The sequence below is a fragment of the Cupressus sempervirens genome, chromosome 2 (genome assembly GCF_028749045.1).
Source record: "Cupressus sempervirens isolate cs-2001-9-10 chromosome 2, ASM2874904v1, whole genome shotgun sequence".
Lineage (NCBI taxonomy): Eukaryota > Viridiplantae > Streptophyta > Pinopsida > Cupressales > Cupressaceae > Cupressus > Cupressus sempervirens.
In genome coordinates, this window is record NC_143119.1 from 706,156,451 (window position 1) to 706,169,548 (window position 13,098).

At 34.6% G+C, this 13,098-nt stretch overlaps 1 protein-coding gene across 1 annotated transcript in view; it reads right to left on the reverse strand.

Annotated features, from left to right (window-relative positions):
* LOC149575329 (uncharacterized) overlaps window positions 1-13,098 on the reverse strand; it is a 160,970-nt gene that overhangs the window by 21,029 nt on the left and 126,843 nt on the right. The window contains exon 5 of the mRNA XM_089816023.1: window positions 4,009-4,325. Coding sequence (XP_089672149.1) covers window positions 4,009-4,325 — 317 coding nt within the window. The remainder of the gene's footprint in view (window positions 1-4,008; window positions 4,326-13,098) is intronic.

The following is a 13,098-nucleotide window of genomic DNA, read 5'->3' on the forward strand; positions in this document are numbered from 1 at the left end:
TACACTTTTACTTAAGTTTACTTAGGTTAAATGCATTTATTTAATTGTTGTAGTTTAGGAGTTGTTGACAACACGAGAGTTTGTTCCTATCTAAGTCATACTTATCTCCTCACCTTGATTGAGGACATTCCACCTTTTGTGGACGTATGCTTAGTTGTCATTCTTATCTCCTAGCATCTTCTAACTTGTTCTAGAAATCTCCTTCAGGCCTTTATATTCAAGCTCTCTCATTGTATTTCTCAACTCCTTTTCAAGGCATATTGTATAGCAATACATTTTTCTTTGTTTGCAATATCTTCTCTCTCAGTTCATTTAGTTTTTCCAAGCTCCACCTCTTCCTTCTTTAATTTCCCTTCAGCAGGTTATTTGTATGCAGGTGATCTTGGCGAGTTGTGAAGTTGGCTTTCAACAACTTCTACAGTATTGACTTCCATTCCTGATATACTGTACTCACTACTGATCTCTCATTCATCAATAGCTTGTGATTACAACATGGATATACTCACTAATGCAATATGTGGTTTGTCTCAAACAATCTATAATCTTTCAATCCTTTGGTCAATATCCTCCTAGATAATGTCTATCGATATTTGAATTTGATCTAGTTGTTGTTAATGTCAAGAAAACATTGGAAGACTTATTTCAAAATCATAGTTGACAGTTCAGTCTGTTTTGGTCTTCATATTTGATATTGCTTTATCAAGTATGCGATTATCTAACCTTCTATAGTGAATGATTATTAACAATATGTGAATGGTTATCTTTATTGACACATCTTCTAATCCATATGGAAACCTACTAATCGTTGACCAATATATAAGTATGACCACTTATCTTGGACTTCCTCTTCCTCTCATGATGTGAAATGCTTATGTTTGTTTCAGGCTAATCTCTTGGCCTACTCCTCATCATGATAGATAATTGATTGTGCCTAATAACAGTTCTATGTCCCTCTCTTAATGCTCTATCGATTGATCGGTATAAGTTAACACGCTTGAGGATCCTTTGACATTAGATCTTGTGACTGGTATGCTTGATCATCACCTGCAATGATATGACATTCACGTAATCAGCATTCAGATGTCGTTTTGTCTTGGTTGACTGTGTTGATCTTCTAATTACCTCTCCTTGATATATAAGAAGTTGCTCCTCACTGCGTCATTCATTAATCTCCTTAGTCTACTGCATCTCATAGGATGATGGATATCTCCAAGTTGTTCACCATATCTTTAACAATATCCTGGCTTGGTTTAGCCAATCCCTTATTATGATGGAGATACTTAGTATTCTTACTGGAGATAATCATTACTTGAATAAACCCTTATTTATCTTGGGAAACTATCTTATTTATAAGACTTCACTGTTTCCTCATCTCTTCCCTTACTAACATCTAAATATAGTTACTTCCAACTAATTATACAACTCCTATGCACTATTAGTGTCCAAGGACTGGCACTCCTTATCCACAAATGCATTTTACTGCTTACATAAGATTTCTTCAAGAATGGGGACACTACATTACCAACTTTTCTTTTAGGTAAGTCATTCATACACTTGGAACATTGTCAACCTAGTTGTTTGGTGCATAACATGTGTTAGATCAAAATAAAAGATTGCTCAAACAACCAAACATAATTATTGCCCCAACCCACAACATCCATTCACATGTACCTCCCCTCCATCAATCTTCTCATCCTAAACTATCCATCAATTTAGCTCAGTCTATTAGCAATTGGAGCAACAATTGTTGTTAAAAAGGGATTCACACAATGAAAAAGAATCATGGGTCCATCATACCCCACATAGATGTCACATGGAAAGCATTCATATGTTGTTAGTATGGGGCACATGTAGATAATAGAGATTGGGCACACCCCAACCTTGGAGGCAACACATGGAAAGCAACCATGTGTTATCAATTCCAATCTAAAACATGTTTATCCTACTTGAAGGAACAGATGCTAGCAAAAGAAATAATTGAGCTAGATGACACTGACACAAAAAGCATGGCACCATGACATTAGACCGCACAACATATTATGCAGAGCCATTTAGCCACATATGGACATGTGAACCAGTAGAAACACACAACACTATAGTCAAACACCGCCTACATTGTTAATGGACTAGCTACACTGAGGAGGATAAATGGAGATTGATTAGCCAAAGCTCAAAAAGGGAAATGAACTTGTGTGCTAGGATTTTGCCAACTATACACTAAGGTAGGGACATGAGTGTGGCAAAAGGAAAGCTATAGTGATGGGTACACAATCAAAAACATAAGCAATGGGCTAGCAAGAGTGTAGAGTTGACCATAGGCAAAAAATACAAGTGAAGGCAAGAGGCCTAGCAATTGGGACAAGATATAAAGAAAGTGGTACAAGGAACAATGAGTCATGACCACGAGGCTAGCAGATCAACAAGCATGACTAAAGCAAGGGGATAGGTCGATCCAATTGGCTGATAACATAATGGTAATTGACAGGAGTAATAGGGAACTCAACACATGTTTTTATTGCTTCATAACTTGTTAGAGAATTGCTAGGCATTTGAAATAGTGGCACCATAAACAATATGAACTAAAGCGTTACAAGGCCTCAAGATTTAGGGTTTAGGGTTTAGGATATTAACACATGCAAATCACCATTGAAGGAGTTTTAATATAGAACCAAGGAAATAACCAAGGCACTACATGTACACCATGACAAAGGCCAAATGGATGCTATGGACAACCCATCAAGGTAGAACAAAACCCTAAACCACTATGACCAATCCAAAGATGCTATTGGTTGGCCATAGCTAGGGCAATCAATATAAAAACACCAAAGAAATATCCTAATATACAAATAATACATGTATCCATAGAGTAACATGTCCCTAACAGCAATGTGCATAGGGCTATATGGGCAAGGGAGACAAATGTTTAAAGAACTTTAAGGGGTGCAATAACCATCCGTATATAATTAAATTGCTATCAAAAACTTTTCTCAGTAGCATCTAGTTCATATTCACAAAAGATCAAATTGCAGTTTGCATAATGCAATATGACACATTTTTTAATTTTACTGGGTATTGAATAGGAAAATAGATCAGTTACAAATAAAACAAATGAATAAATGGTTGAGTAATATCAATAATCAAGCTTCAACAAAATCTTGTGATACAAAGTGTCTCGTGTCAAAAATGAAAAAAAATGGATATGCATCTTTCCAGTGGTCTGTATATGGAAAAATAACATAATAATACCACTACCCTAACCATTTCAGCATATATTGTAGCTAACATTAATTCCTAATAATTCAAAGTCCCACAACTCACCATTGAAATAAGGACCTACAAAAGCTAATGTCATTCTAGTTTAGCAACTTTTCATTTAAACAAAAATGTTGGGACAATTGAAGGCACCAATGTAACAATAACCACTAAAAGATGAATGTTTTTAATTGTTTTAACGCTGTAATTGTGTGCTGCATATATACAGAAAGAAAAAACAATATCAAGAAGCAAAGACTGATCAGATTATCCAACTACAAAGTTCATTTCACCACCACAAAACCAAGGTATTGCTTCTCCAAAAGGATGACATTGTGAGGAAAATTTAAAAGAATTTATGCTAAATAGAATTCAAACTACCGAGAAAAGGAAAATGTAATGATTTCAACTGGACAACAGAAATTAAATGGAACATCAATGACGTAATATGATTATATTCAGTAACCAAATGAGGTCAATATAGCTATAAAAAAATCAAAGGCAAATTTTGTCCAATGGGATGCCAAACTGCTACACTACCAATAAAAGCTGAAATACAAAGTGAAGAGCAAGATCAAATCATTTTAAGTAACAATAGAAATTGGAAGGTGGATAACTTTATGAAGTAAGATGATGTCGGACGTAGAAAAATAAAATAATTCACATCATTCAAAGTAATAAACACATTTGAAAATGACATTCATCAATACCATTCCTTAAACATAACAAGAAACATGTGCAGGAGATAGTCCCAACCTTCTATAGTCCTCTTCCACAGGGGAGCCACAGTTCTTGCAACCTTTACAGATAAAAGCTTTTGCAATGCTATTGTCCGTCAACCCCTGGAAAGTCTTACTAATAAATAGCCAATCATCTACCAATAAGATTGTATCTAACTTCCTTGCGTTGTGTGGTAAACAAATCTCTCCAATCTTTCCAAATAATCTCACAAGGGACAATTCTTTGAGCAAAACAACTTCTCCAATAGATGAGCAATGTATCAACTCTTTTTTCCCACTGCATAACCAGTTTTTGTACGATATTTGACTTGCATCTCCATTATGTAGTTTACTCTGATCATGATGAGAGTTCAGACCAGTTTAAATTACAGAGGTCAACAAAAAGATGCTACAAATTTCTACAACTACAATAACAAAAACAGACAGATATTGCAAAAATATATAAAATTATTATTCCGAACTTATAATACCAACCAGCTAAGCACAGTGGTCACCACATGATACTATAAAGCTACTAGATAAATTCACTTATATGAAATATTGGAAGGCGCCAAATGAAGGATCTCATAGAAACCAAAACCTGGTTCAACTCAAAGAAGGAAACAAACCACGAGGTTGGTGCGTGAGTGCACTTGATTGCCAAACATAAGAGAAAAAACTGAGAATTCAATCTAAATATGTATGAGCAAGAGAGACATTGGCATCATTCTGTCTTAATTAGGGAAATGTCTATGGTGCCCCATTTGGCAGTTCTTTTATATGACCCACATCAATGCTTATTTAATCATGTAGCTCTGTTTTGACCAGTAGGACTATGCTTTTTTGTTAATTTATTAGTGTTGAGCTAGTACAAATTTAAACTTACCAGTCTACAGTAACCAAGGCAAGATGCTAATTATGCTTGATACTGTTTTATGCTTTTCAAGCTATATAATATCATCATATATAAAATCAGCTTCATATTTGGCTATGGTCTTGCACATGTGTCCAAGAAAATTATATCTACAAGAAAACATAAAAGAAACACCTCAAACAAGTCCAACAGAAATATCCAGATCATATACCATGGGTCATTATCAAAAATGAAAAAGCATCAATATGCAATCAAGAACCAAGGGTGATTTTCGAATTTATGCAAATGATATCCAAAAAGAGCTTGAGCTAAGACTATTACTACAAAATCTAAGGACTCTAGAAATATTAGTATGAGCAATTGAAACTCTAATCTTAATAACCTCTGGCTTTTTCATCATGCTTTCATGCAGGGTTCAATACTTTGACATAATGTAAGTTAAAAATTATAGAGAAGGGTTAGTGTAAATAATGGGATAGGAGTGCAAGGTGAAGGTGGTATAGTTGAAGCAGATAATTGTCATTATTTCTATTTTTATTTTTCTCTTTGTATATTTTGCTATTTACTCAAGAAATAGTAACGAGGCATAAGAAACTTACAAAAAATTGCAATTTTGAGAAGGGGTCCTTTATTGTAATGATATAAGGACAGCCTACCATCTCCAAGATGATCGAGAGACACCTAAACATCCTTGGACCACTCCATAAATAGAAGGGAATCTTCAGCCACCCCTTGCAAATAGAAACTGATTACAAATGGAAATAAATTTGTGACATTGTTTATCCTTGCAATCTACAAAAGCTGAAAGTCGTGGACGCTCGGGTCTCATTCTAATGATCACATCTCTATTTCTTCTTAGCATTGAGGACTTCCTAACAACCCACTCTTCTTTCACAGTGCAAAGCTTGGGGTAAGCTCATATTGCTAATTTCTTCTCTATTACTAACAATTCTTTGATTTTGTGTGGTAGTTGAGGTTCTATGTAGAACTCTGATAAGGCCCTCTTCACCCTAGACTTTACTTAATAAGCATTCTTAGACTCTAAATGCCACATCCCTAAACATTGACACCTAAGGCTTGTAGTTACTCACCTCAATTATCTTAATCTAATCATCACATTATAGGTTGATTTCACTCATACTTCTTGTACTAGTTTTAGGGTTACCCTTTTTACATTAACCACTTTTTTCTCTATTTCTTTGTTTTTCCAGCCTTTCTTAATTAATTATACTTGCATTGAGTCAAGCAACCCTTTTTCCCTAGTTTTTTTCTATTTTACTTGATGAATGTCACACTCCCCTTAACCCATTCCCAATCATTTGTGGACATTGATGTAATTTTTTTCATTTGTTTTCTTTCTTTATTTAATGGAACCTGTTGATGTGAGTTTTATGTCACTACAACACGCAGAATAGAAAACTTGATATTCCAAAATGAAACGTCAACTTTCCAACTCTCTTGAACAAAGACATCATGTATACTAAAGATTGCAAGAAAAGATCATCGGGAGAACTCCATGATCCATTCAAATGTCAGACTTAATTGTAATGATATAATATGTTGGCATCGCAAGGGGGCTTGTGCTTGCTCACTAAGGTGCATCAACTTAACTTGCAAATGATATGGCTTCACAATGTGGAATAAAAATATAAAGACTTCCAACTTGCAATGACCTTAAACTTTGGAATCTAAATTACTCATATTTCTATGCTAGGATGCAAGAACTTTTGAATATCTTTAAGACTTAGTTAACTCCACCAACTTAGTGTAATCTTCTAATGTATGCTTGAAAGATGGTCAAATCACGTAATGTCCCCTTGCTTGAATATGATTTAATAACAGATAAATACTTAAGTAATTTAGTTTGTTTAATAAATATAATAAAGAAGAATTTAATAGATAAATAACACTATTAAATATAAAGACAATTAAATGAATAATATAGCGTGATACAATATAATTAGTTTAAAGTTAAATCAATAATATTAAGAATATTAAAGTAAAATAAATTAGTTAATTAAATTTACTATTAATAATTATTAATTAAAAAATTAATAATGATATTAAATAATTATTAATTAAAAAATTAATAATGATATTAAATAATACAAAGGGGATCATCTTGTGGTGCAGTAGTGACTTGGTTGCACTATTATTGGTGCAACCAAGGTTCAAATCCCCGCTTGCCCAAAAGAGTGTTAATGCTGGTTGGGCCCACCTTGGTTTTGTACGTGGTGGTGGATAGGTGCACATATATGGCAAACTTATGATGGAGATCACAGGGTTGAGGCCGCTCGCCAATGGAGATGGAGAAAACAACAATCAACTCTCAAGATCATTGCTGGCCTAAGAGTGCTCACGGACCCTATATGGGACCCACATCAAGTATGTTGGATGTGCCCCTCGGGCTTGGCGTCCCTGCTGGGCTTCTGTGCTCACAAGTCTTGATTGTTGTTTTCACGGATGAGGTCCCCCATATTTTTGGCCTCACTAGTTCGTAGCTCCAGTCAAAAGAAAAATGTTACTGATCAAAAAAAATATTAAATAATACAAAAGGAATAAAAATAAAATATTTATTTATATAAAAGAAAAAATTGGAATATAACATAATTAAACTAAGTTAATGAAGGGTCAAGGGGCATGAAAGGAAAAGTTGCAACTCCCTTAAACGCGAGATATAAAAAGGGAGAACTTCATTTGGAAGGGAGGGAGAAAAAGGAAGGAAAAAGAGTATATGAATCAATAAAGAATATTAAATCTGAAAGGTTGTGACTCTTCTAAAGGGGCAATGACAATGAAAAAATATGAATCTTTGAAGGGCAATAATGATGAAAGGTTGTGACTTTTGTAAAGGGTGGTAATTATAAAAGATTGTGACTCTTCTAAGCAGCAACAATACTGAATTTTTGTGACTCTTCGAAGGACTAGTAACTGTAAAAGGGTCATGACCATTGCAAAGGTAAGACATGTTGAAGAGGTGTAACTCTTCTCCACCTTTTGGAAGATATAAAAGAAGAATCTTTGGTTTGTGAGATATGGAAGGGAGAGAAATTGCAGGAGTAATATATTACTCAAAAAGGCAATAATAAAAAGTGGTGACTCAATTGTAATGGAGGAAAGATTTTTTTTTTTGTTTGGCATGCAACAATAAAAGATTATTAATCAGATTTTGAGAGCAAAACCAAAGTAAACAGTGATCCTGAAAGGGGACGTTACAAATCACTACTATTTCATTAATTCCATCTAGGAACGCAAATCAATGAACAAATACTAATTGAATTAATCTTATGATCATTTCATTCAACCCTGCAAGGTGTACTTACAAGCAGCGAGCAGCTAGTGGTTTGGTCTAAACGAGTTCAATCAAACAAGCCTCCACAATAACTCTTGTCCAATATTAACTACTTGAATCAAATTCTAACAATAAAAACTTGGAAACAAATTATATTCTAAGTGAGGAAAGAGTCATGCAATACTCCAAAATGATCACAAGCATCCACCATACAAACACAACAATGAAGAGAGCAATTCTAGTAGTATCTTGACAATAATTGTCCAAAATAACTCCCCTACAAATGAAGAGAGCAAGCCCTTATATGGGGAGCTCTACCACAATGAATTGTCATGATTAAATCAGAATCAATGGCCAAGATTAATCCATCAAATCCCTAATTAAGGTTTCCATAACCAACACGAACAAATATTAAATGCTCACCTAATTACAAAAGAGCACTGCCATGTGGCACAGTAAGAAAGCTATAATGCTTTGATACGCCAATGAGAAAAAAGGTTAGATATAAACTTGTAGAAGGCACCAATTTGCAAGCCAATGGTAAAATGCCACATACACTTACAACAAGTCTTCTTTAACCAAATATTTCTTTGACTTTTCATCCTTTTGCAAGTTAAATGAAGCTAGACATTATTATTGAGCTCTCCTACTTGGACACTTGGCATGATACAAATAGTTGAAGAAATGGGCGCCACATCAGCATGTTTATCTTATAGGCTTATAATATTTCAACGTTATCAAGCCCTAAGTTGTGATAGAGCATATTCTTGAATTTTTTAATCTTCATGTTGACTTCTCTACCCTTGGAAATCTTCTCATTGCATTTGCTTGAACTTGCACTTATACTTTAACTCTTGATGTGTTCATGATGTCCTAATCCTGAAATTTCCTCATTCACATGCTTTCAAACTTGTACTTGACCTCGCACTTGTAGAAGTGTTGTGTGGTACAGATTTTGATCTTTCAATTGAATTTGGTTTTCCAAAGGAAATTCAAGTTTGCACCAATCTCCCACCGTGATGCCTTGGGCTTAATCTTTGACTTGAAAGCACCTTGCTTGCTTGGTGATCACCTTACATTTGCACTCTGACTTGAAAAATCCTTGTGAACCTTATTTGGATGTCAAACTCAAACCTCGCCTTTCATGCTTAGCTTTTATCTTCAGCTCCTGTAACTTTTACCCTAAAATACAATATCATGCATTAGATTTTGAATTGACTTCTTGAACTTGCCACCTAACTGAAGGTAACATCAAATCTTAGTTCTAAACTAAATAAGCTTTAATGATGAGTGAGAACAAACTCTAAAAACCTAGTTAGGAACTAAATGACAATGATATCAGACTGTTAGTTGCAAGAATAAGATCTTTCAAACTCATCTCCAACCTTGAGTTGATAGCATGAAAACTTAGTTACCGATTCATGAAACGAATCCAATTTGGGCACGTGAATCAGATCTGTGGATTTGTGAATTTTTTTTTCCCATTTATGATTCGTGAAGGATTTGTGCATATATATACACATATATACATACATATAATACATATATATGTATTATATGTATTATATGTATTATATGTCCGTATATATATGTACATATATGTATATATATGCATTATGTATATATATGTATATGTATGTATATATATGTATATATGCATTGTATATACTAAAAAATAAGAGAAATATCCATACTTCTAAAACTAAATCATTTCATAGTACGAATCTATTATTCTAGTATGCATCTATGAATCTAGTATACTTGATAATTGATCTATTTTCATAATTATAAAGAAAATCAACACATTCACATTTAATTACTTAAAGTGAAAGTTTGTAACATTCAAAATATAGATCATTAAACTTAAAGTTTGAACATGATTTACTCATCAAAGAGTCAAGAGTCAAGAGTCAAGACTAAAGTTTTTGATTTAATCATCAAATGGATTTTCAAGAAAATTCACATCAGAGGGGTACTGATGAGCTGCAAGTGCTATATTTGTATCACTAGAGGAACCCAAAGCCCTCCACTACTAGTAGAGAGGATTGTGAACTCATAATCATCGTCCTCATCATCCACATCAAGAAAAGTGGATCTAGCAAGATCCCGCATCGTCATATCTAAATCAGGAGTCTCGGGTGCTACATCCCAAAGCTTCTCAGGCCCCTTCTTGTACATAGGATCCTTCCGTGAAAACAAGTGTAAATTGTTGTAAATGAACACAAGGTCTTCTTTTTTTGCAGCCAACCGGTTGTGTTTGATTCAGTGCATAAAGGAGTAAGTACTCCAATTCCACTCTACTGCAGAAGAGTTGGCAACCTAAAGAGAAATTAAAAAATATCAATACAACAATCAAGATAAATTCAAGGAATTGAGAGTGTTAACTTTAAGCTTAAGAAATCAACTTTAGGTGCTAAATTTTACAAACTTACTTGGGATAGGACCTTTATGGCAAGACGTTGGAGGTACGTGAAGGCTTGCCCATGAAAGTACCACCATTTAATGGCATCCATCCTGCTTTGGCCTGCTATAGCAATAGGCTGGAAATTATCTCTTGAGATGAAGACAACAAATTGATTCCTCATAATTACCCCAATTTCTAGATCTTGGAATATTTTAGCTAGTACCCTCTTATACCCATTTCCAACCTCTGCATCTCTATATGGTGGCACTCTACTTGGAAGGTGAAGCATATATACACTATACTACCTAGGGATAACGAAAGAAAATTGAATGCTATCAAATATCAATAGCACAAACATTGAATAACATAAGCACAAGCATTTGATAAGCACTACAGTACCTCAAGGATAGAGCATATGCAAGGAGGTGCAAAGGTGTGGTCATCTTGTTCCATTGATGATGAACAATTGCTTCCACTGTGTTGTAAAAGGTGTCCTGAGGATCATTCTCCCTCCTCTATATGACCTAGGATATGAGATATGAATAATAATTATAATTAGTGATTTTGTCAATTTAATCTTTAGAATCTAGATCTCTCAAATAAACAACTGTCGTAAAAGAGTATAGAACTTACCATTTTAATCTTTTCCAACATAGTGTCCATGTCATCACAAATATCCCCAAGGCATGGCTCATCACTGTCTACAAAGCGAAGCATTGCCATTATTGGATCGATGACTTCCAACACATAAGTCACAAGACCCCACCAATCCTCATCTACTATCATTCTTCTCTAATTTAAGGCCCTTGTTGTATTGGAATTCTTCCAAATGCCCATTTGGGGGCTAATGACCATATGTTTCAAAGCTTCCTTTACCTTCACAAGTCGTCTCAAGACAATTGTGTGAGGAGCAAAGCGGGTTTTAGCAACCTAAGAACATGTTAAACTCAAGTTAGTAATACATATAAAAATTAAAACATGTTAATGTAAACAACAAAAATATTATGTAATCCAATAATATATAATTGAATATTAAATATACAAATTTACCTTCAATAATTCCAAGTCCAAGAAACTCCTGAAAATTGCTTGTGACATGTGGTGATTTGTCACAAACATTTGAATCTCTTCAGCTTCCTCATAGTCTTTTTGACCCAATCTATTTCGGTGCCAATTGATTTCATCACCAAATTGAGAGAGTGGACGGTGCATGGTGTCCAAAAGATATGATCGTATCTAGACTATACAATTATCCCTATAGCCCTGCAAACTTTTGCATTGTCCGTGACCACTTGAAGAACATTATCAAGACCCATTGACTCTAACGCATCAATGAGAATGTGTGAAATAAATTTTGAATCTTTTACTTGCCCTTCGCAATCAAATGCCTTCAAGGCATATAGCAATAACATTGACGAATAGACAGCTTCTACAATCTTTCCACCTATCCGAAATAATATACACTCCCGATTGAACCCAAAAATCTCTTATTGGTTGACGTTTAGCCTCTACAAATTTCCTCTCATCATGTAATATGGTAGAGCGCAACTTTTCATAACTAGGTGGTATGTAACCATGGGGTGCTTCATTTATTGCTTGCACCATCTCCCTAAAATAAGGTGATCTCATAAAATTAAATGAAACACCATTTGCAATTAAACAACGTCCAATTTTGTGATCAACAATGTCTCTCAATTCATTTTGGAATGCCCTATCTAGTGGGCCTTTCTTGCGAGTGAGTGGAGATGGGTTTGCATATTCATCATTTGTAGTTGGCATAGGCAAAAATGAATGTGTTCTTGTGCTTGTTTGATTGGATGATGTTGTTGGTGTATTTGTTCTTTTGAAAGCACCACATTTCACTTTTGCAACTGCTCTATCAACATCTTCTTGCTCTTTTGCTAACATTGTTATTTGTACAGTTGGTAATCCCTTCTTATCTGGCCCACTACCCTCACCTTCACCCGCAAGGCCCAAAAAATGTAGTTTCGCACGGGAATAGGAGCTTCTATGTTATTCATTGCAATAATTACATTTCCATATGTGTGCCTGACCCCCAGGGCATTGTGTGATTCTTGTGTGTCTCCATAAAGGAGACCCCTTATCAATTTTGAATCTTGGTGATCCAATCCCACCCATTGAGCCTTGACTACTCATTGCTCTATTCTTGCAATCTAGAAAAAAAATGAAAGAAAACCATGCTTAACACTTACAAAAACTTGAAAATTTTGAAAACTAGAAATAAATCAATAATCTATGAAAGAACTAAAGAATATGGTTGAAATGCATACCTTAAACACTTCTTGCAAGGTATGTGGAGCTCCACAACTGATCTCCTTCGAATCCAAGCACTTTACTTCAAGCTAGCAACAATGAGAGAGCAAAATAAAGAGCTAATGTGAGTGTAAATAAACTTGCATAATGACTTAAAGGGTCATTTTTAGGGTTTGCACAAGAAAAACATATTTAAAAACTTAATTGGGCCCACTTTATTTTTTTTTTTGCCTACCTTTAACAGGGATCCAATCTAGATTGTGGATCCATCAAGATTCACAAC